The 20,502-nt window shown below is 37.3% G+C and overlaps 1 protein-coding gene and 1 long non-coding RNA gene across 15 annotated transcripts in view; one reads left to right on the forward strand and one right to left on the reverse strand.

Annotated features, from left to right (window-relative positions):
• LOC105736854 (uncharacterized) overlaps positions 1–20,502 on the forward strand; it is a 108,484-nt gene that overhangs the window by 14,278 nt on the left and 73,704 nt on the right. For 11 of the 14 annotated variants that reach the window (XR_015292656.1, XR_015292655.1, XR_015292654.1 and 8 more), the window contains one exon: positions 427–500. Coding sequence is in view for 4 of the 14 variants with exons in the window: in XM_086910458.1 (XP_086766584.1) it covers positions 427–500 (74 nt within the window). In the remaining 10 variants the exon portion in view is untranslated. Of the gene's footprint in view, positions 1–426; positions 501–8,474; positions 8,633–10,557; positions 10,915–11,119; positions 11,268–20,502 lie in introns of all 14 variants that reach the window. The other 3 variants (XR_015292653.1, XM_086910459.1, XM_086910460.1) reach the window with 3 other exon arrangements.
• Positions 1,903–5,088, reverse strand: LOC147657323 (uncharacterized). The gene is made up of 2 exons (XR_015292663.1): positions 4,066–5,088; positions 1,903–2,893 (listed from the first exon to the last, which is right to left on the reverse strand). It is a non-coding gene; the product is annotated as an uncharacterized LOC147657323 (long non-coding RNA).

Consider the following 20,502-nt stretch of genomic DNA (forward strand, 5'->3'; position numbering starts at 1 on the left):
AAGTGGGTCACGACCCCGAAAATATATGCCACCGAACTGTCTCTCAGATTCTATAGAACTCTGCTTTCAGACCGTCTGCCTTTCGAGGTTAAAGGTCACATGGCTTCTACGTCTCACGCGAAATGTATTTATAGCAAGGGACTTGTTACTTCTCCTATGTGATTCTATCTAGCATTTATCGAACAAACTTTACCTATATACCTTATCATATATATATAAATTGCACGTAACTTTCGATTGATATTTATTGCAAAAATTCTACTCGATGATCTACTACTCTTTCTTGCGATTTTTCCACGCGAATGGATTTAAGAACCAAGATTTTTCTTTTCTTTTTCAATTTTACTTTAAAAGTAAATTGACGACACGAAATTTTTAAATAAGGATAATTGTATAAATGTTAATACAACTTTTTCTTTGTTGCAGTGAAATTTCATTGGGATCAAAAGTTCATACAGCTGAAGTTACACCATGATTTTCATAAGTTCAAGAAGTTCAAGGTAAGTAAATTGAATCTGTACTAATTAAAATGTTATTCCAATAAACAAAGTTCGTTCAATGTAAAGAATTACATAAATGATCAAAAGAAATATTATTTTTTTCTAAACTGAATCACAAGGAACAACATTTTAATTAAGACATTCGATCCTTTGATTATTAATTTCTTTCCTGTTAAAAACAAAAAGATTAAATTAAAAAGAAATTTAATCCTAGATTATCTGGTAACTGCCTAAGTTAAATAAGGATCGTTATCTTTTTAAAATTAATAATTAGAAAAAATTTCGAGGAAGAAATCATGAGCGAACCTTTTTTATTAAAATTTCGTTTACTCGTCGCCACTTTCATCCATACAAAAATGACAAAACTCCAATTAAAGAAAACGGCGAGAGATCTAATTTCTTTTCACAATTTAATTACCTACTTAAATCCCCAAGACTCGCGGTAAAAAGTGGGTGAAACACAGTTGTCACTTTGCCAGAACAAGTTCAATTCACTTTCTACAGCTTCGTAAGCCTACGCCTACACCTTTACACCTCCATAACTCGCGTACAGGAATGAGATTTGTTGCGCACACGCCCGGGAGGGAAAAACGCTCGTCTCGACCTTGTTTCTCCCTTGTCGAAAGTAATACGTCGGGGGAGATGTTTCGAAGAAGAATTCCTTTGGGCTCATTGTCTACTCGCGAACAATGGGGAATAAGCTAAACTCGAAGTGGGTGAATAGGTCACGAGTTACGCGATAGAAACGGAGCAGTCTCTTTCTCCTTGCAGAAAGGACCGCGACTGGTTAAATCGAAAGTTTTATACGTGTATACATGTATGTGTGTGTGTAATATATTTTTCTGCTCGTATGTGCGAAAGCTTATGGAACGATACTATTGAAATTCGTCGCTGATTGCCAGGTTGCTCGCTTTCGCCAGTGATATATGTACATATACTCAGCCGCATGCAAAACTTTCCGATTCATTCGAACGTTTCGAAATTGCTGTTTGTTTATGATATTATTTGGGGGAAGGGGGAAAAAAATGAAGGGACGAATTTTTAATTCAAGAAAATTATGTATATTACGCGAATAATTTGATTCACGTTTTAGTCTCTTTTCATGGCTTTAGGTTTCTTCTTAATATTCTCTAAATTTACTTTATTTTCGTTGTTCGAATTGTTCAAGTAGTTATCGTAAATTTGTTGCTTTCCAAGAAAAACAATTTAACTTTGAATTTTCATAATTGCGATTCCCCTCCCTGGCATCATTTTCCTTTGTTTCCTTCTTCCTCTTTCAATATCACTTACAAAGTATCGTAGTTGTTATTAAAACAAGTTTCACGATTAATTATAAGTAGTACTCCTCTTTAGTTAATCAATTAATAATATGCGAACGAATATGCTAAATAAATTGAGTGAATTTCAGGGGAAGGAAAAATCAGAAATTTATTCTATATATAATTAACATTGTATATAGGATAAATTTAATAAAAAATTAAACGATACTGAGATCAAGATAGTGCCTCGATCTATTTCTAATAAAATTCGTTCGACAGGTGCTGCCCTCTGGCCGGCCCTCCCCGAGTCAAGAGTCGCGGTAGATCCACGGTATCATTTAAATAACAACCGCATCACGATCATCACGTTTGCTTCGTCGATGTGTGTACTCTCACTTTCTCTGCGATATTCCCGACGACCCGGTTTTCAGGCAACACAGTTTGCTCCATCAAACGAGAAAGTGAACGTGTAGATCGCCACCTCCTCCTCCTCCTCCTCTCCTTTCTTCCTTCTTCTTAATCTCTTTAAAACCGGTGAAATCCCTGTTTTGCGTGGGTGAGACCGGCCACGAAAGCTTTTGTCCATGCAGCGTGTAACGCGGCGATCACCGTCCCAGAGGACTTATTATTACTTTCGAGAAACGACGGAGATAAATTTGCTCTCCGTCTTCCGACTTCCTAGTAGAACGATGGAGAACAGAGAAAGCTTTGTCCTCGTTATTCGAAATCAGCTTTTGTCGCGTCGTTTTCTTGTTTTTAATATGACGTTGAGAATATTATTCTCGTCTCGGTCAAGGAGCCGATGGTTTTTAACCGTGGAATCAAAAGGAACGTTTGTTAAACGTAGAATATCTCAATTAGTTAAGATAAGACTGTTTCGATAAAATAATTTGCTAATTGAAGATTACATAGTTTAGTAAACGTAGTATAAATCGTTTTAATTTTCTTGTTTTTTTTTTTTTTTTTTTTTTTCACAGTCTTTGAACGCGCATACTTTTTTTTTCTTGAACACTCCAGTTGCAAAATTCCATAATTCGTTCCATGATTTTTATTTTTATTTCCTTTTTTTTTTTCGATTTCTATCACTTAACTCGACGGAAAATTGCATAACTGAATGGATGTATCGTTAAATACCTGAAACAGGAGAAGATTAAAATAATTATCGTTTTTACAAATTACTCCAAGATTCTCTTGGCTAAGATAGGAAAACACGATACAAATTATTGTTACATATCCTCGTTTATAATATACGAGGGGAAATAATCGGGAAATCAATAAGAATAGGTTAATCGCGTTTTTTCCACGTTATTTATGATTACATCATTTCCATTGCATGCAGTAACACGTTTCTGTTGCATCAGAATTATATCTACGGTATTTTTTTCTGGTTCATATTTATTTGTTGCGTATTATATTCATAATTGCAACAACGTGTTTATTATTTCGCGATTGATCTTTATCTCGAGAATTCGAGAAGACGGCGTGCGAGCAAAAGAGAGAAATACATTCGATCCGGTCGAAGAGCAAAAAGGAAGCTGGTGCTCGTAAGCTGGTATTTTCAGCAGGATGACAAATGCAAAAGATACCGTGACGTCAGGTGATCACAAAAGACACTCCATTGTCACGGAGGTCGGCTCTCGTATCGTAAGAGGAAAGCACGAAAGTCATAGAGGAAATAGTTTATTAGGGAACTCGTTTAAACAATACATACGCGTCCGATACATCGAGTCACGGCTATTATTGAACGTTGTGGCCATCTTGGACCTCCGCTCGGTTATATTTAGATTGCGGATGTTTATGTATTTACAAGAGATATTCAAATATATATATATATATCAAATGTTCAATGCTCACAGGCTCAAAAATATGAATATTTTTTTTGAACGAGTATTATTACTTCATAAGGAAGATTTTTACCTCATCCTCCGAAAAAAAATTAACAATTTTAAACGACGGAGCGTTAAAAATTCTGAATATTTTTGCAATTAAAAATTTTTCTTTGTTCTTCGTACGTGTCATTTAAATAAAATTAAATTTGCATAAACAAATTTTCTAATAGTTTTCTAATATAACAAACGATTTGCTAGGATACACTTCCAAGAAATTAACACTCAATTTTTTTCTTCGAGTACATAGATTCAATGTCCACACTTCGTATCTGGACACGAGGTGTCTTCTGAATTTAATTTGAGCAAGAGAGAGAAAGAGAGAGAGAAAGAGAGAGAGGAAACGATTCAAATAAAAGATTTACGAGGATAAATATTAAAATGAGGGAAATAGCAACTATTTCATTCTCAAACACCTACTTTTAGGTTAAAGGAAAAACCTTGTTGTTAATGATATATCTCGCGAGAGATCGATCCCCATTTTAACCCCGTTTTATCCAACACACGTTTATTAATATTTCTCATTATTATTATCCAATTTCGATTAAACTCGTGCAACATATCTCTACACATCTCTTGTTTTTTCCAAGTTTTTCTTGCATTATTCAGATTGCGTTAACGAAATGACGCGGCGACAACGGATATAATAAATTATTTATCGATGATAATTTAAAATTTACTCGTCCTTCTCGTTTCGACGACGAATGCACTTTCGTTCGCTGGATATATATATATGATATATCCATATTCATACGGTTCCCACAGCGACACGAGCTTCTGGAAACGCTCGTGTCACGCTTACACGTGTGAGATCATCCATACATTAAGCGTCCCGTCTTTCCTACGGCGAGTCAAGGTCGGTTTCCAAGGCTTTGCCGAAGCGTTTCCTAGTTGATTACGTTCAATGGAACGCATTATGCATGTGCGTTCGACGTGGATGTCAACCGATCAGCTTGCCGTCCTCAAGCGCCTCAATTCCCCAAGTCAATGACAAACAGATGCGCGCTACCTGCGATATACCGAATTATTACGGCCATTAATCGTAGACGAGGATTCAATTCGAACTCTCCGCTCTTGGGCGAGCGGATCGTGGCGAATTTTGAAGAAATTATTCGAGCACAAATACATTCCGTAGCTGCCGCAATTAATTGTCAAATTTAAGTAACATTATTGTATTTTGCATCAGCGAAAGGATTGCCTTTAAATTGGGAAAGAGGATACAAATTTCATAGATACAAACGGATCTTATTACCCTGCGCTTGTTGTTTACTATTTCTATTTCCTATTGCGTTACACATTCCATTTTACCAACGTATAACAAAGATAATATTATCATCATTGTATCGTGCTCGCATTGTCGGGCAGGAAAGAACACGGTATTAATATATCATTCTCCCGACAATCAATTCCTAAACTTCAAATAACGAATAAAATGAAACGCCACGATCCATCATAACACCTTTCTCGAACATCAAATACATTATCATACGATTATCATTATCTTGTCCATATATTAACATATGTACCGATATTCTTTCGAGATCTTAAAAAAAAAAAAAAAAAAAAAAGGAAACAAAAATAAATAAATAAATCTTCGTATGTTCGATTTTTCTTTCGATTTGGGACCGAGCAACATAGTTCGAGAAATCGAGAATTGAACTGGAAACTGGCGGATGGATCGTGTTATTGGAGTAGCAATGTCGGTACGGATGTGTAATGGCGACAAGGCTATGGCTCGAGCCGCGTTGAACGAAACGCGTAGACAAAGGAGTCGACAATCGAGGCCTTCGTAGCACGTGTGTAACTGCCTTTAACGCTATGGGGAAACATAAATAAAGTCAGGGTCGGGTGACCACACGTCATCGTCCCTCCCGCCCAAGTAAATGATGGTTGTTTCTTTTGAAAGATTAACTGCCTGAAAAATTTCACCGGATCTGCCTAGGATCTCCGATATTTCTTTTTGCCAAAATTGATTTATATCGATGAAACGGGCTCCGTTGAAACGATTCGAAATTGAGCCAATGATAATTAAGAAAGTATTTGCATTCTTCGAGCTTTCCTTTTCCAAGAGAAAGTTTTTGAAACTTTTGCTTAAAATAGGGACCCTGTGAAAAGGAAAGTGATATTTTTGATGTTCACTGTCTACTTGGAGAAACAAAGTAGTTTAATATAACGTTATATATACTTTCTCGATTAAATATTCGCAATATAATAAATGCAATTGTTCCATTCACCTTTATTATTAATTTTAATCCGATATTTTTCTTAACTAATCCAATTCTACGGCGCATACAATACAGATTCCAAGCTTTTGATCGGTAATTTATACAACGTATACAACCCTAATCCAATTCGAATACGTAATGAACGAGTTAGCAAAGTTGTCGGTCGAACTGGGACGAAGACAATTTTCGACCGTCTTTTGTCTCTTCGTACAAAATGGCGCACTCGACGCATTTATTCGCGATAATCGAGCATGCGAACCGGTGGCGCATTGTTGCAAATGAACAGGTGTTGCAGGCGAGTCGTGTTACCGATCGAATCTCAAAGATCGATTTCGAGTCGGTTTCGTGATAAATATTCATAGAGATTATTTTAGTTGGAAGGATTAATTGTATAATCTTGTTGCAAAAGTGTCTTTCACCAGGTGTTCGATTTCATTCAGATAATGTCATTGGTGGAATATATATATCGTTGCTGTACTTTACAGGTGTATCGATTGATATCCGAGAAAAATTGGAAGATAGATTTGTTAGATTTTGATTACCTTAACGGAGAATGATTCGTTATTGTTTAAATTTAATTATATAATATCAGAGTTCTCGTTCGAGCTTCGTATTGAATTTTATAGTAAAATTATTTCTCGTAAAAATTTCCTTCCATTACTATTTACGGTTCTTCCATTGTTCCATTGTTCCATGATTCTTCTTACTATTCCCATTTATCATGGTTCGTGCCCCATTTACAATGGGCCCAACAGATATATAAATATCGATCGTAAAATATTCTATTATTCCATTCAACAATAATAGAAAGTTTTCGAAATAATTAAATTGCAACGACAGATTTACAGATTAGAAACCCGTAAATTGTCCCCAATTCAAAAAGAGGAAACTTTCCAAATTCCTTAATCCGAACGAGTGCATACAATTATACACTATTGAAAAGAAAAAAAAAAAAAAAAAAGAGAAAGAATTGCAAAATCACTTGCTCGCAATTATTGGCGAATTATTCGTCGCGTTAATGATGTAATATCCGCTAACTCGAACGTTCTTTATCGTTACCTTCGACGTGTGTAGATAAAGACGCCATAGGCGAGGATCGTTTTCTCTTTGAGGCCAGGTTTTGCCCGAAGGACGCGTGCGTCGACCGATTAAAGCCTGGGCAATTATCGCACTGGGACCAGTTCCCGCTATTCCAGTTCTCTCTCTCTCTGCTCTTTCGATTACGTAAGATCCCGATTGTCGGATCGCATAAATATTCTCGCGGGATCCGTTATACCGTTGCACGCGTGAATGAGCCAACGCAGGCCTTTATGCAACGACCTTCCACCGTTTCGATGCGTGGTTCACGGTTTCTGCATTCTTACGCGGATCGATCCTTTCCAGAGTATCGTTTTATGACGACGAAACGAATTTGCTTGTTCATGCTGTTCGTCGTTTCGAGAGCGTACACGATTTCTTGGAATTTTGAAAAAGAGAGGTTGAGAGATTTTTCCCTTTGAGAGAGAGAGAGAGAGAGAGAGAGTTTGGAAATTTGGCGGAAGATTATAAGTTTTGTGGAAACAAATTGGCAGGAGGGATATATTTGGATTTTATTGATTATTTATCATGGTGAGATTTTGGCCGAATGATTAATTATTCGGTATGTGTAAACGAGCGAGGATGAAGGATGTTGCATTATTATTATGATTATCGTTTGAACGTGATTATTTCTTATAAGATTTCGTCGAATGATTAATTAACCGAGGGAAGAAAATTAGAGGATGTTACATCGCGTTCGTTTTTCCTGAAGCAGTTTGTTTTGTTTCGGGAGTGGATACGAATTTCGTGGAAAATGTTTCTCATTCGATAAAATACAGCTGAAACGTGATATTCTACGAGAAATTATAGATCGCAAGAAATGCGATAGAATGAATCAAGATACGATCGCTACGAAACGAGGTTAATGATTATTCCAAGAATATAGAAGAGAAGTTATCGTTCATTTAATTATCACCGATAATAAAAATTAAATACACCGAATTATCCGACAATTTCATCGATCACACGAACGAACAGAATTGTCAAATTGTTAAGTCTTTTTTTTTCTCCCTCTCTTTTAAAATTCTCGTATATTCGAGTATATTCGAATTTAAAACCGACATTGAACGCAATTGCATGACTCACTTCAAAAATAACACGTTGTACAATATCACTTATAGAATGCACCGTTCAAGATCGCAATGATTGTCATAAATACTACCGGCCTATCGCTCTTAAGGCCTTCCGTCTGGAAAACATTTTGTCACGATCAGGAATAAAAGTGGCGTGGAAACGTGTGACGTTGGTTCTAGTTTCTCGTCAAGAACAATAAAAAATCGATCGAGGAATCAGGAGATCGGTGTGACGTGTGTGCCACGAGTACCGCTATCCTCTCACCTGTGTGAGAGGTGTCCTTCGTCGGCCTTGGGCTTCTGTCCGTATTCCTCAATGACAGTACAGAGCTAATTATTTATTATCCATGTGATTGTTCCACATTGCTCTCGCTTCCTTTTCCAATCTCATCGTTTCATTGTCACAGCCTCGATCCATTGTCATTTCAATCTCTTGTTTCGTAATTTGTTTCAGATAGCCGCGTATCTGATCTCAAACGGTAATAATAATAACATTGAAAGGAGAAAGGAGAGAAAATTTGATAAATCGATTTCTTTTTTTTTTTCTTTTACAACGATGATGAAGATAAGACGTTCAATTCTACAGATTGATTTGACCAGCGTCTGAAAAACGTACGCGAATATTTTAGTAACGTTTATCTTCGTCTAAATCCCGAAGGACACAGCGTAGAGAATGAAAAGAGATCGATATCTCGGAATTATGTTTTGTATGCAGTTCCCTATAACGGATCTCCAGCTGACAATCAGATTGACCTTTGTCACGTCACATTCTTTTTTATCTTAATCGAAAAATATAACGCTCGATAGTTTGCCTCATGGATGGATTTCCCGCCCGACATTCAGATGAAATACACGATTGGAAAATATAAAATCGTCCATTCGTTTATCTCATTCGAACGATTCGTGAATGCAAGTGAAACGAAACGAACGAACACAACGTAACGATAAAAAGAAAATAATAATAACAACGATGTAACGACGGAATAAGGATTAATCGATATTAGGAAGAATATACTTATTCTCTTCAGGAGTGTCAAGGATGATTATAATGATTAATCGGTTGCGATGTTAAGACCAGTAGGCTTTAAGGAAGTGTTAACGACTCGTCTAGACGGAAATGCTGGTAAAAGGAAGGTATCTATCAACCGCAGCGTCCTGTGTCGCGTTACAAACTTTCAGGGTCGACGTGAACGTGAAAGAAAGCTATTATACTTGGGGGCCAGCGATCAGGGCCGCTCGTGGCATTTATATCGAAATGATTTATTAATTATCGTTCTTTGTGGGGAAATAAAATTTATTTTCTATTCGTTCCGTTCGTTCGTTTTTTTTTTTTTTTTTTTCTTAAATTCAAATTCATCGAATAAAAATTAAATTATTCTTTCTCTAGAGAGGAAAAAATTGCCGATCAGAAAAATTCATTCTGCTTTTCCAAAGATCGCATTGGATAAGTTCGTAATTATTTATTTATTGATGTTCAGTAAAAAAAATTGAACTTGAGTTTGATTTTTCATCGACAAAAATACAACAATGTGTTCAATCAATCCCGATGTTTTCTTTGAAAAAGCCTTGAAACTATAATAGCTTTCTAAGATGCCTCGAAAGCATCACCTTCGATTCGATCCGGGTAATTACATCGAGAGGGAAATCGCGTGACATTTTAAGCGTCACACTCGTATAAAATTAATATCGTAGTCAAGGATCCCGATATTAATTTCGATTTTTTTTTTTTTTTTTTTTTTTCTTTACGTTTCATTCCACGCTGTTTTTGTTTCTCTCTCGTCCCTTTGTTTTATCGGTCGCGATAAAACAAAGACAGGAAGATATAATCACGTGACTTCCGCAGCGGTTGCGTCTACACAAAGGGGTGAACGCGATGGCCGCAATGTCCTGTGTCACGTTTCAACAACGACGAGTGTTAAAATGTGTCCACGATGGGAACGATCGTGTTTTTATAAAAAACAAAAGAAAAACCGCAATTTCCTCCTCGAGCGAAAATCAAGGATACGATACTTTCCCTCCCTCGTCGTGGAATCCGTTTGTTCCGGAATTACACGTGGAGAAAAGGCCTTGATATTTTGACGAGTCTATGCAAATTGTAACTTATAATCGGGACAAGTGCGTAACACATATTTTCAAACGAATTAATAGAATCGTCGTGAATCGATGATTTTTCCGAATTTCTTACGACATAATAAGATGAATATATTAAATTATACATCTCGTATGCGATGCATTTCTTCTCCCTTTTTTTTTTCTTCCGTATCACTTTATTTATCACGTTATTTGACAAGGTAACGTTTATGTAATTTTAACGCCTTGCTTCGCTCCTTAGATCTTAATCGCTTAACAGGCTGATATACCAGGTTTAACCTGAGAAAACACGCAATAAGAACACGTCACAGAAGTGAAGCACAAGCACCGCTACGCTTCTAATACGATATTTTCGAACAGAGAAAAGATAGAAGATCGAATTCCATATTTTCCGCTCGATTGTTCAAAGTAATTAATAATTCAATTAATAATTATTACGCTAAAAGGGGCATCGTTTCTCCATTCCTTTCTTCCTTCGAGAAGAATTTCAATCGATTCTTTCTCCCGTAACATCATGGGCCCCAATTGAATCTTTATCGATCGTCGAGGGGGTTCAACGAACCCGAAGAGGAATCAACGACACGGGAGGAGGAATCGCGGCAGGAAGATAAAAAGAACGAAGCGAAGAACGAAGGCTTTTATCTGCGGTGGCCAATTATCAGCGGAGACGAGCGATCTCGGTCACCCTTCAAGATCTGACCTGACCTCGGATCGGAATTGAAGCGTCGGGACTTGAAGCCCGCGCGTACAGTGGCCGGCAATCCTGGCCAATCAGCGGACAAACAGACGCGCCGGGAATAAAGGTGAGCCTAATTGGCGCAATTCGTATTCAAACGAGGTCCACGTCCTTGACTGTTCATCTCGCGCGAAATTGATAACCGTTCGCGTAAGGCGGCGACGATAGAAATTTTGAAGAGGCGAATTATCGTCGCGAGGCGTTCCGTTATCACGGCCTTTCTTTCCCGTCTTTTTCTTTCTTTTTTTAATCGTAATTTTCTCTGTCGACAGGACGTTGCCCCACGAAGGAAGGCCAGCCTGGCGCACACCTCTTCCTCCCTTCTTTCTCGAGTGGAAAACAACGCCCCGAAGAAATTTATCGAAGTTGTCGAAGCTGCGACTTCTTCTTTCTTGTTCAATGATCTTCGAAGTTAAACAGGTATACAGATATGTCGTAGAATTTTAATTCAGTTTGAAGGAAGTTTGGCATAGAGTTGACTATTGGACGATGCATTGACGTGAATTTAGCTTTGTTTTGATTCTTATTTTTTAATATGGTAGAAAGCGTATTGTGGAATAGTTTGAGGTTAAATCATGCTTGATACGGAAGATGGAAAGCTCTTCTTCAATTTCCAAAGTTAAAAGCACACGCAATCTCCTCTTATCTTTTTCCATAAGTTATGATTCAGTTTGAGGTTGAGTATTGAACGATACATCGAGATGGTTTTTCGAGTTTTCTTGTTTTCATTATTATTACTCTTTAATCACACGCAACCTCTCCTATCTTCCGTTGTATATAGGCAATGTTCATAGAAAACAAATTCGCGTTGTACAAATCATGGAATATCGAAATTCGGTCGATTACACGACGTTTCATTAATTTTGTTCAACAGAGAGACGTTATTATCGTGTTATTATTGTCTTTATTCCGATAAGAGGGTCACTCCACCCCGGACCATTAGCTTTTATTTTGCACCTATCTGGAGGATATCGCTCCCTCCCCTCCCTCGAGGAAGTTCGATCATGGACTTTGCTTTGCAAGGTGGTCAACATTGTTGTTGATGACGTGAACCGTCTTACTGATTTTTATACTTATCTATTTTATATATATACATAAAAACTGTCAAGGTTTCCAATTGTTTTGCTTCGTGCACGAGTCCAAGTGGAATTACAGTCCAGTAGATAGATTACGCGAATATTTTTCCATTTACAAAAAATTTATGGATAATAAGAAAGAAAAATTTAACGAGAAAAAGTTACAACAGTGGAATACGACGTTTAAAAGAAGATGACTCGGTGATGAACTAGATGGCGTTCGAAGGTCGAAAAACGATTATTCGAAGATGGCCGCTCGTCTCCCGCAAATTATAATCGTGTACGTATCACGAAGACGTCCTTCGCCCGTGTTTCTTTCAGCATTCTACGCGTACACACGCGCGTTCTCTCGTTCAATCAACGCGTTCGTGCTTGGATGCACGAAGAAGACGTTTCGCATTCTTCGTTACGGACACGTGACAGAGATTGCATACACGAATCTTTCGACCTGTTCGAAACGAGCGTTCGATCGTTTAATCACGAACTTCTTCGATCAATTAATCGGATCAGTGTTGGTTCGCAACGTTCGTTTAATCGTGTTCCAATTTATCGGGAGGAAGTAAATATTCCTTTTCCTTTTTTATTTATATTTAGATTTATTCGGATTATTTCGAACAGCTTTAACGAAGATAAAAATAGCCTGTTTGTCGGATTTTTTTTTTTTTTTGCGAGGATAAGGGATTATTGAATGGCTTTGCTTAATTTGCGAGAAGATTGGGCAGGAATGGAGGAAGGAGTGACGCTATAGCAGTGTCTGACTAATCGAAAATGGATATTTTCTAGGGGGCGTAAATTATTCGATCCTTTTAATCCGAGAATCTTGGACGTCAGTGGCGACAAGATATCGACGAGAAATGCTGGATATTAAATTCTTCCATCTTTTCAATTAATTAATTCGAATCCGTAAAACGACCATCGATGGCTTCGCGATTAAGATTTATCGTTCCAGCGTTCCTTCGTTCCTTCTTTCCACAGGATTAGAAAGTAGGAAAATAATTTTAGATCGATTTTTCGCGAATCGATGATTTCACATTCCCAAGTTGAATGTTTAATCGAAATTATTTATTGAAAGAAAATCTCACATTTCCAAGTGCTTTACATAATAATTTTTTACTCTCCTTTTTACTTACGTCCATCTTGCTGTTTAAAACGGAACGCTGTTTGAAACTTAATAACCACGAGGCGAAAAAAAGTTCGACGAAAATTATTATTTGGATTATACCCAAAGCTTTTGTGCTCCGATGATGATTCACTTTCGTGTCACGGGCCAATCCAATTACACGTCGAATCACAGTCACGTCTTTTCGATCGTGGGGTGAATAAAAAAGGGAGAAATTGGTCTCTTTCCAAACTGAAAAATCTGTTTACACGGGTCGTTATCCGTTGTTGAAAAGCGACAGTGCAGACACCATTCACGAGTTCGAGTACGAGCAGGGTGTGCCCATGGCACGTCCCCTCGACCTACTTTCTACTGGAAATCGAAGAGGGGTCAGACTCGACGACAGGATATCCTGGTGAACCCTCGTGAGAATTTGTCGCCGTCTAATTTGCAACGAACGCATTGCAACGTACGCATTGCGCCGTTTCCTTTGTCGAGCTTATTCAAGTTCACGGATCAGAGGGAGGACAATGGTCGTTTTCTTATCGTTTTGTGCACGGTCGATGCCACCACAGATAATCGTCTCCTCGACGAACGATAACCAATTCCTTGAAGTATATATTCCCCCTTATAAAAAAAAGAAAAAAAAGAAAAAGAAACTGTTATCTCTTTATTTTTGTATCGTTGCGTAGCGTTTATTATTTATTGTGCGTTATTATTTGCAGTTTGATTGCAGTTGTTGTTATTCCTCTTCTTTTCCCCCCGAGTTGTTGCATCAATTTATACTGGATTATAATATTTCTTGGAATCTCCATTTTTTAAAGAAAAGGAAAAGGAAAATCGAATTCAAAATTTAAATTGTTTCAATATCGATCACGTTGATCGTCGATTTCTCGTCGAACCTTTATTTATATTTCCACGAACAATGGAAACGCGATTGAACCGCGAGAGAGGGCGAAATTGTCATGCAAAAACCGTACACCTCTCCGCGGCGGCAACGTATTTTAATTGGGCGTCATTATAGGCCAATCGAGCGACGCCTCTTTCCTACGCGCCATCTTGCATAATGCATTTTCTGTTCACTGTCAAGGTAGTTTCGCTCTGTGTGTTGCAACACACGACGAGAAACGATTGACCTTACGATTACCGGGAACTTTGGTACTCGCGTTACGTGAATAACACATCTTACGTGTGTATACACGTAAGCCGGAATGTTTCAATAAGATTCACGTGCACCGTCCAACATGTGACCGCGGCAGATACGTGTCGTAAGCGAAACGCCGTCGCCAACGCGGCCGCCGTTGGAAATAAGCCGGGGTTCCCGATTGGTCGGCAAATATCCGCGGCCTTGCCACGGACAGAACGAAAAATTTCGATCCGCGCCGCGATAGGAGACGGCGTTATTATCCGTAATTAAATCTTTTCTCCGATTCTTTGTCATCTCGATCGAGGATCGACTTGTTGCAATTCGCATTATTATACGATCTCTCGCCTGATTTTGAGCATCTACCTGTTGCGGGGGAGGGGGGGGGGGATTTGAAACGACGATGAAGATTTCTTTTTTTTCGTTTTTAAATAGGTTTGGAAGATTCGCAAGAATTGTGCGATTCGATTCGAAAGTGAGAAATTTTTATCGGGTATATATGTATCGAGTTGTATCTATCTGTAGACAACTGTGATTCCATTCGACATGATGGAACGACACGTCGGTTTGCCTCGTATCGATCTTATCGTTTTCCATTTTCTTTCGCGCGTGCGTTTTTTACTTTTTCTTCCGATCGGTTTGTATCGATTCGAATCGTAAGGTGTGGCAATATCTTCTTATCGGTATCGCCTGACACTTGTGACAGATTAACAGCGACGTACATCTAGGCGCCAGTCTTTCATTATGAATTTATATATATATATATATATTTTCTTTCATAGATAATCGGACACGTTTACAATTTTTACAGTAAGAATGTTGTTAATTAATCATCGAGTAAACGCAATTATTTCTGCGTAAACGTAAAATGACTCACAACATATATCTATTTCTTTGATTCTTGCAATTTTCCACTTCTTCGTTATCTTGTCTTTTCTTTTCTTTCTTTCTTTCTTTCTTTTTTTTTTTCTTTTTCAATTTCGATCTCGTCGATACCGATTAAAAATCAGCGTGTAAATAAAAATAAAACAAGATATACAAGCACGAAGAGAAGAATAATAATATTTGAGAAATGAGTAAAAGTAAAATGGATAAGCATGATTTAATTGTTGTTTTTATTTTCTTGAGATAGATTAAAAATTTCAATGCATAATGTATGAATAATGTATTTATTAAAATGCATCGAATATTGATAAGTTTGAAAATGAATTAAACCGTGCATATTTATATTATAAAAAAGAGAAGGAAAAAAAATTGTAGCTACACGTGGAACAAAAGTTTCTACCGTGAAGAGAGAAACTTCGAAAGAGAGGAGAAGAAAGAAAAATCTACGCACGTGCCTTTGAAAATGGCAAACGACCAACCGAGTGTTCGAGTTCTTTCTCCGTTGAAAAAGAAGACACCCAATCTAATTTCTCTACTCTTACTAATTAATAACAGGTAAGAAACAAATAATTTCGAATGGAGAATGCTATACTCGGTCTCGTTGCACTCGAATTTTTTTACTCGACGTATCGTTGTTAATTTTAATACGGTCGTAATCGAAGAACGACCGACGAATCTTATAGTCTCGCGTTTAAATAAGCTCGATAAATTGCTTTTTCGTTATTATTTGCTTTTTCCACGGGTTGGAATTAAAAACTTGCAGAAAAAGAGAGAGAGAGAGAGAGAGAGGAAAATTAAATATATTTAAGTGCTCAATGCGTATGGGATAATCGCGAAATTTTCAAAAGTTTACTCGCAATTCGAACAGCGAGATATAGTATCACGTGTCTGGGTGGCCTTGAACTTGGTGCTGACGCACCGTTTCCTAACGCGACTATTTGCGCCATGCGACTGATAACGCACGATTGTTATTCACGTGTCGTTTTCCTCTGGCCTTCACCCGCGAATCTATATCATTACTTTTTTTTTTTTTTCTATTTTGTGCTACACGCTTGCACAGCGTTAATGTTACACGTGGAAGGCGCCTCGAGATATACACGTTGGAATGCACGAAGCAATTGGAATTTTAATTTGATTTGTTTTGCATCTGTTAAACGGGGAATTTTTATTATAGTAGTTAATGTTAAAGAATATCGCTATATTGTGTTCAATCACGAATGGTGATCCATGGTGAACATTGTGGAAAATTATAAAGCGGGGACAAAAAGGAAAAAGAAGAGATATCATCTTATATCATCGCAAAATATCGTTTCGTTCCTTTTCATTTCGCACGTACGTTTTCGACGAAGCAGAAGCAGAGACGGAAGATATCTCTCGCTTCACGACAAACGAGCTTCTCGATCGTTATATTTTTGTACCAATATTTATCTTCGTTTTCGACCTTTGGAGAATCGATTCTTTCTTCGTGGCAAATATTGGCACTCCGTGTAAAATGGAAAACGACACCAATGGAAATTAATTAGATTAGAAATTAAATTAATTCACGCGTGGGAGGGTAGTTCTTCTTCTTCTTTTTTTTTCACGATCGAAATATCCGCGACACAATTTTCAAAATTCTCGACTTAAAACGAATTAAAAGGAATGGGCGCGCGGGGAGAGGAGATATCTTCGGGCAGTGACAAGGACATTCGTCATCCGTGATAACGCGAAACACGTTACGCGTCCGCGTGGAAAACAGACCGATTGTTTCGCGGGGAGGAGAGGATGGGATGGGAATCAATAAAAGAGGATCGCCGCATTGTCGTCGAATTGGAAACAGAAACGTGAACCGGCCGAGCTTTATCGAGTCACGTGGATAGAGAGAAAACTAGATTTTCCCCTTCGAGTTTGCGAACTGTTCTCGATCAATATTTTGTTGACAGACATTGAAAATATCATATCGATCATTTACCGATTTTCTAGCATTCTTAAAATTTACGATTCTATTATTGTTCTCACTCGCTTTCCTCCTTCACTTTGTTTTGTGAAATAATACGTTTTTTTTTTTTTCTAGGTAAGACAATTTTTTTCTTTCTTTACAGACCGAGAACTCGATAAGTCATAAGTTCTTTAATTTTTTTTTTATAGGATTTTAGAGTTGGATCATAATTACAATGGTTTATACTTTTTTTTTATACGACACTACTTTATTATCTTGGTAAATCGCGAAAAGAGTGTAAAAGATTATATTTTTTTTGGAAAAAAGAGGAAAATCAGGTAAAAGTCAGGCCGGATTACAATGGAAACGAAAGTCCGAGAAAAACGTCGCGAGATTTTATCCAATTTCTCCAAAAATTCCCTCGGTGGGTCTCGAAGCAATTTCTAGCCTCTTGATGGGGTTTGAAAAAAAAAGAAAAAAGCGGTCATCCTGCGAGAAAAATAAGCAGAGCGGTTAAGTTTTTCGCTCTTAAATCGTATTATCCAGCGAGAATATTTTTTTTACCGTCACTTCTCCGTTTGAAATTAAGTTTCAAATCTGGATGAACATTTTCCCAGGGATGTCTAATGTATTAGAAATTTTTCATAATTTATACACGTCTTTTCACGTCCGATCTAAAAAAGAATTCTATTTTTTTTTCTACTATCAAATGCAAATATTAATATAATTATTTATGATATATATTTGTTAAAAAATATATACAAATATCTCTGCTCGTAGTTTTATTATCGTGTTTCATTAATGTTAGTGATAATTAGATCAATCCAATCTCGAAGACGATCTTTCTAATTCTCTTTCGATTCAAAAAAGAATTTTAATAATCAAATTGTACATCTTTCTTCTTAGACAGAATTTTAGAATGGAAACAGATTTCCAAGTAACATCATTAAAAAGCGACAAAGGATTTCGAATGAACTGCTCCTCCCTCGACAAATTGGTTCAGCCTTTATTTTAGATTATCACATTTTCTTTTCCCCCTTATCAGATACAGCAAATATAATTTAAATGCTAAATTTAGAATTTTATTCGAATTACACATCTTACAGATCTTTCAAAATTAATAGGAAAGATAGTACGATATTAAACTCTATTCTACGTCTCCAATTTCCTGTCCAATTATTACACGTCTTTAATCAACGATTAAACGTTTCGAATTAAAATTTACGACGATGATAAACCTTCTTCGCGAGCCATCAACCGGGCTCTCGAGTTCTTCAAGTTTGTTTTCAAGCCGGCTGTGATTAATGAAACGACCGCCTCCCTTTGCCACGCGGATTTTAGATTTCTATCTGCTCGAAACCCTCCGCGTTCCACCATCCCCACCCCCCCCCTCCCCGGTGAAAAATATTTCGTCCTTGGAAAAGGAAGAAGAGGCGTAGAGTGGCACGTGCGTGCTCTTGGGGAATATTTGGAGGTCGGCCTACCACCAGCGAAAATGATATCGCCACCCTTCGCCAAACCCCTCCTATCTTCGTCCCTTTCCTGTTTACCCCTCCTCCATCCTCCTTCCACTCTCTTTGGAAAACTTTGGTCCCTCGAATTTTCGGGACCTTGACCTCCCTCTCCACTCTGCCCACCTCCGCATGCAAATCAACCCTTGGCTTTAAATCGAGCCCCCTCCTGATTAACCTTCGGTTTCGAAATTATCAGGTTGATCAGGGGATTATTTTCTATTACATTTATTCTTTTTTTTTTAATCAGGTAAATCAATTAATTTTTTTTTTTTTTTTTTTTTTTACTTTAGAAAATTTATCGATTGAGGATTAACGAAAATAAAAATTCGAACTTCGTATAAATAAATCTCCTTGCCACCCTTCCTTGTTTTTTCTTTTATTTATTCGATCATCGAGCATGATTCCGTCCACGCATGCAAATCGAACCCCCTCCTGATTAACCTTCGGTTTCGAATATTCGAATTTATCGGGGTGATAGGGGATTATTTTCTATTACATCTATTTCTTTTTTTTTTACTTTAGAAAATTTGTCGATCGAAAGTTGAGGATTAATAGAAATTCGAACTTCGTATAAATAAATCTCCTTGCCACCCTTCCTTATTTTTTCTTTTATTTATTCGATCATCGAGGATGATTCCGTGCACGTGGAAGCCGTTTAATTTTTATCGCGAGGTAAATTGCCGCCACGGTTGATTTTCTCCTCACGTTACGTTCTTATGGGGTGGGACGAGAAAGAGGCACAGCGTTTAATAATGTATCGCGAGGGTGGTTCGAAACGTTTCGGGATGAGAAAAGGCTGATGAAGATACATCGCGACGTATTTTTAGAAATTTCTCGTCTCCTCTAAAGTAAAAAAGGAAAGTTTCTTCTTTAAAACCGAAGGGACGACCTTGCCTCCCTCGCTCTCTCCGTGATTTTTGAATCGAATTACGTTGTGCAGTTTTCTTCTTTTCTAAAGATATATTTTTAAAAAAGAAGCGATATTTTATCACGCTTATTTCGTAATTTTTGGTAATTCGATCGATTCGTTTCAAGCATTATCTTCAAACTTCTCGTATAATTGCTTTTTACAGTGATCCTGTAAGAATATTTTATTTTCATAAATTTCGATCCACGAATCTCGCTGTTGATCTTTGAATAATAATAATTATTTATTTTGTTCAGAAAGTAATTCAATCTTCCATTTTGCACGTCGAAATGGGGAAACAATTTCGTAGCCTCGTTTAGAAATAACGATTAACGTATAATTCAAGGGATACGTCTTTAGGAATGACGTACGAATCTGTTGAGGTATTTCTGTTCGTCCGTCGATCTTGAAAATTTTTAACAGCCTTTTTGCGTCAATGGAACCATCCCTGGTTGCTGGTCGATGGAAAGAATCTTCATGGCCTTTTAAATAATAAAATTGATTTATGATCAAATTTCATATAATGAGAAATTGGTGGATTCCATCAGAAAATAATTTCTAGAATTTTTAAATATCGTGCCACCTTCTTCAAACAATTGGAAATTTGAAAATTTGAAAATCGAAAGATCGAAAATATTCGGGGAGTACGAAGATTTGTCGACGAAGAAAGGCACTACAATTGATAAATTCGAATATTGAAAAGTTAAAAATATTCAACGATTGAAAAACCTCGAAACAAAGAAATGAATTTCAAAGTGCACAACTCTCGACCGCGTGCTTCGATCTAGGGGGAAAAAAGAAAAACTTCGAGAAGACGAAGTCGCTTTGCGATTCGAGTGCGATTCATTTAGCAGAACGAAAAGTCGAGTGGCTCGAGTCTGACTCGCCACTCGTCGGCGAGGAAACGAGGAATTAAAAAAGGAAAAGCGTGTTAAAGGGGAAAGGCTTCGGCCATCATCGAACATCCCCCTTTTAACATTTCCGTTAACCAATAATGAAATTCCCTTTTTTTTTTTTTTTTTCTTTTTTTTTCATTTCGCCGAGTCGACGAGCCACTCGTCGATTCGAAGATTCAATTAACCGTGTTTCATTTCCCTCGATTATTCGTGGAA

The sequence above is a fragment of the Apis florea genome, unplaced genomic scaffold (genome assembly GCF_048593485.1).
Source record: "Apis florea isolate Af1SG1 unplaced genomic scaffold, ASM4859348v1 contig_3184_pilon, whole genome shotgun sequence".
NCBI classification, from domain to species: Eukaryota; Metazoa; Arthropoda; class Insecta; order Hymenoptera; family Apidae; genus Apis; species Apis florea.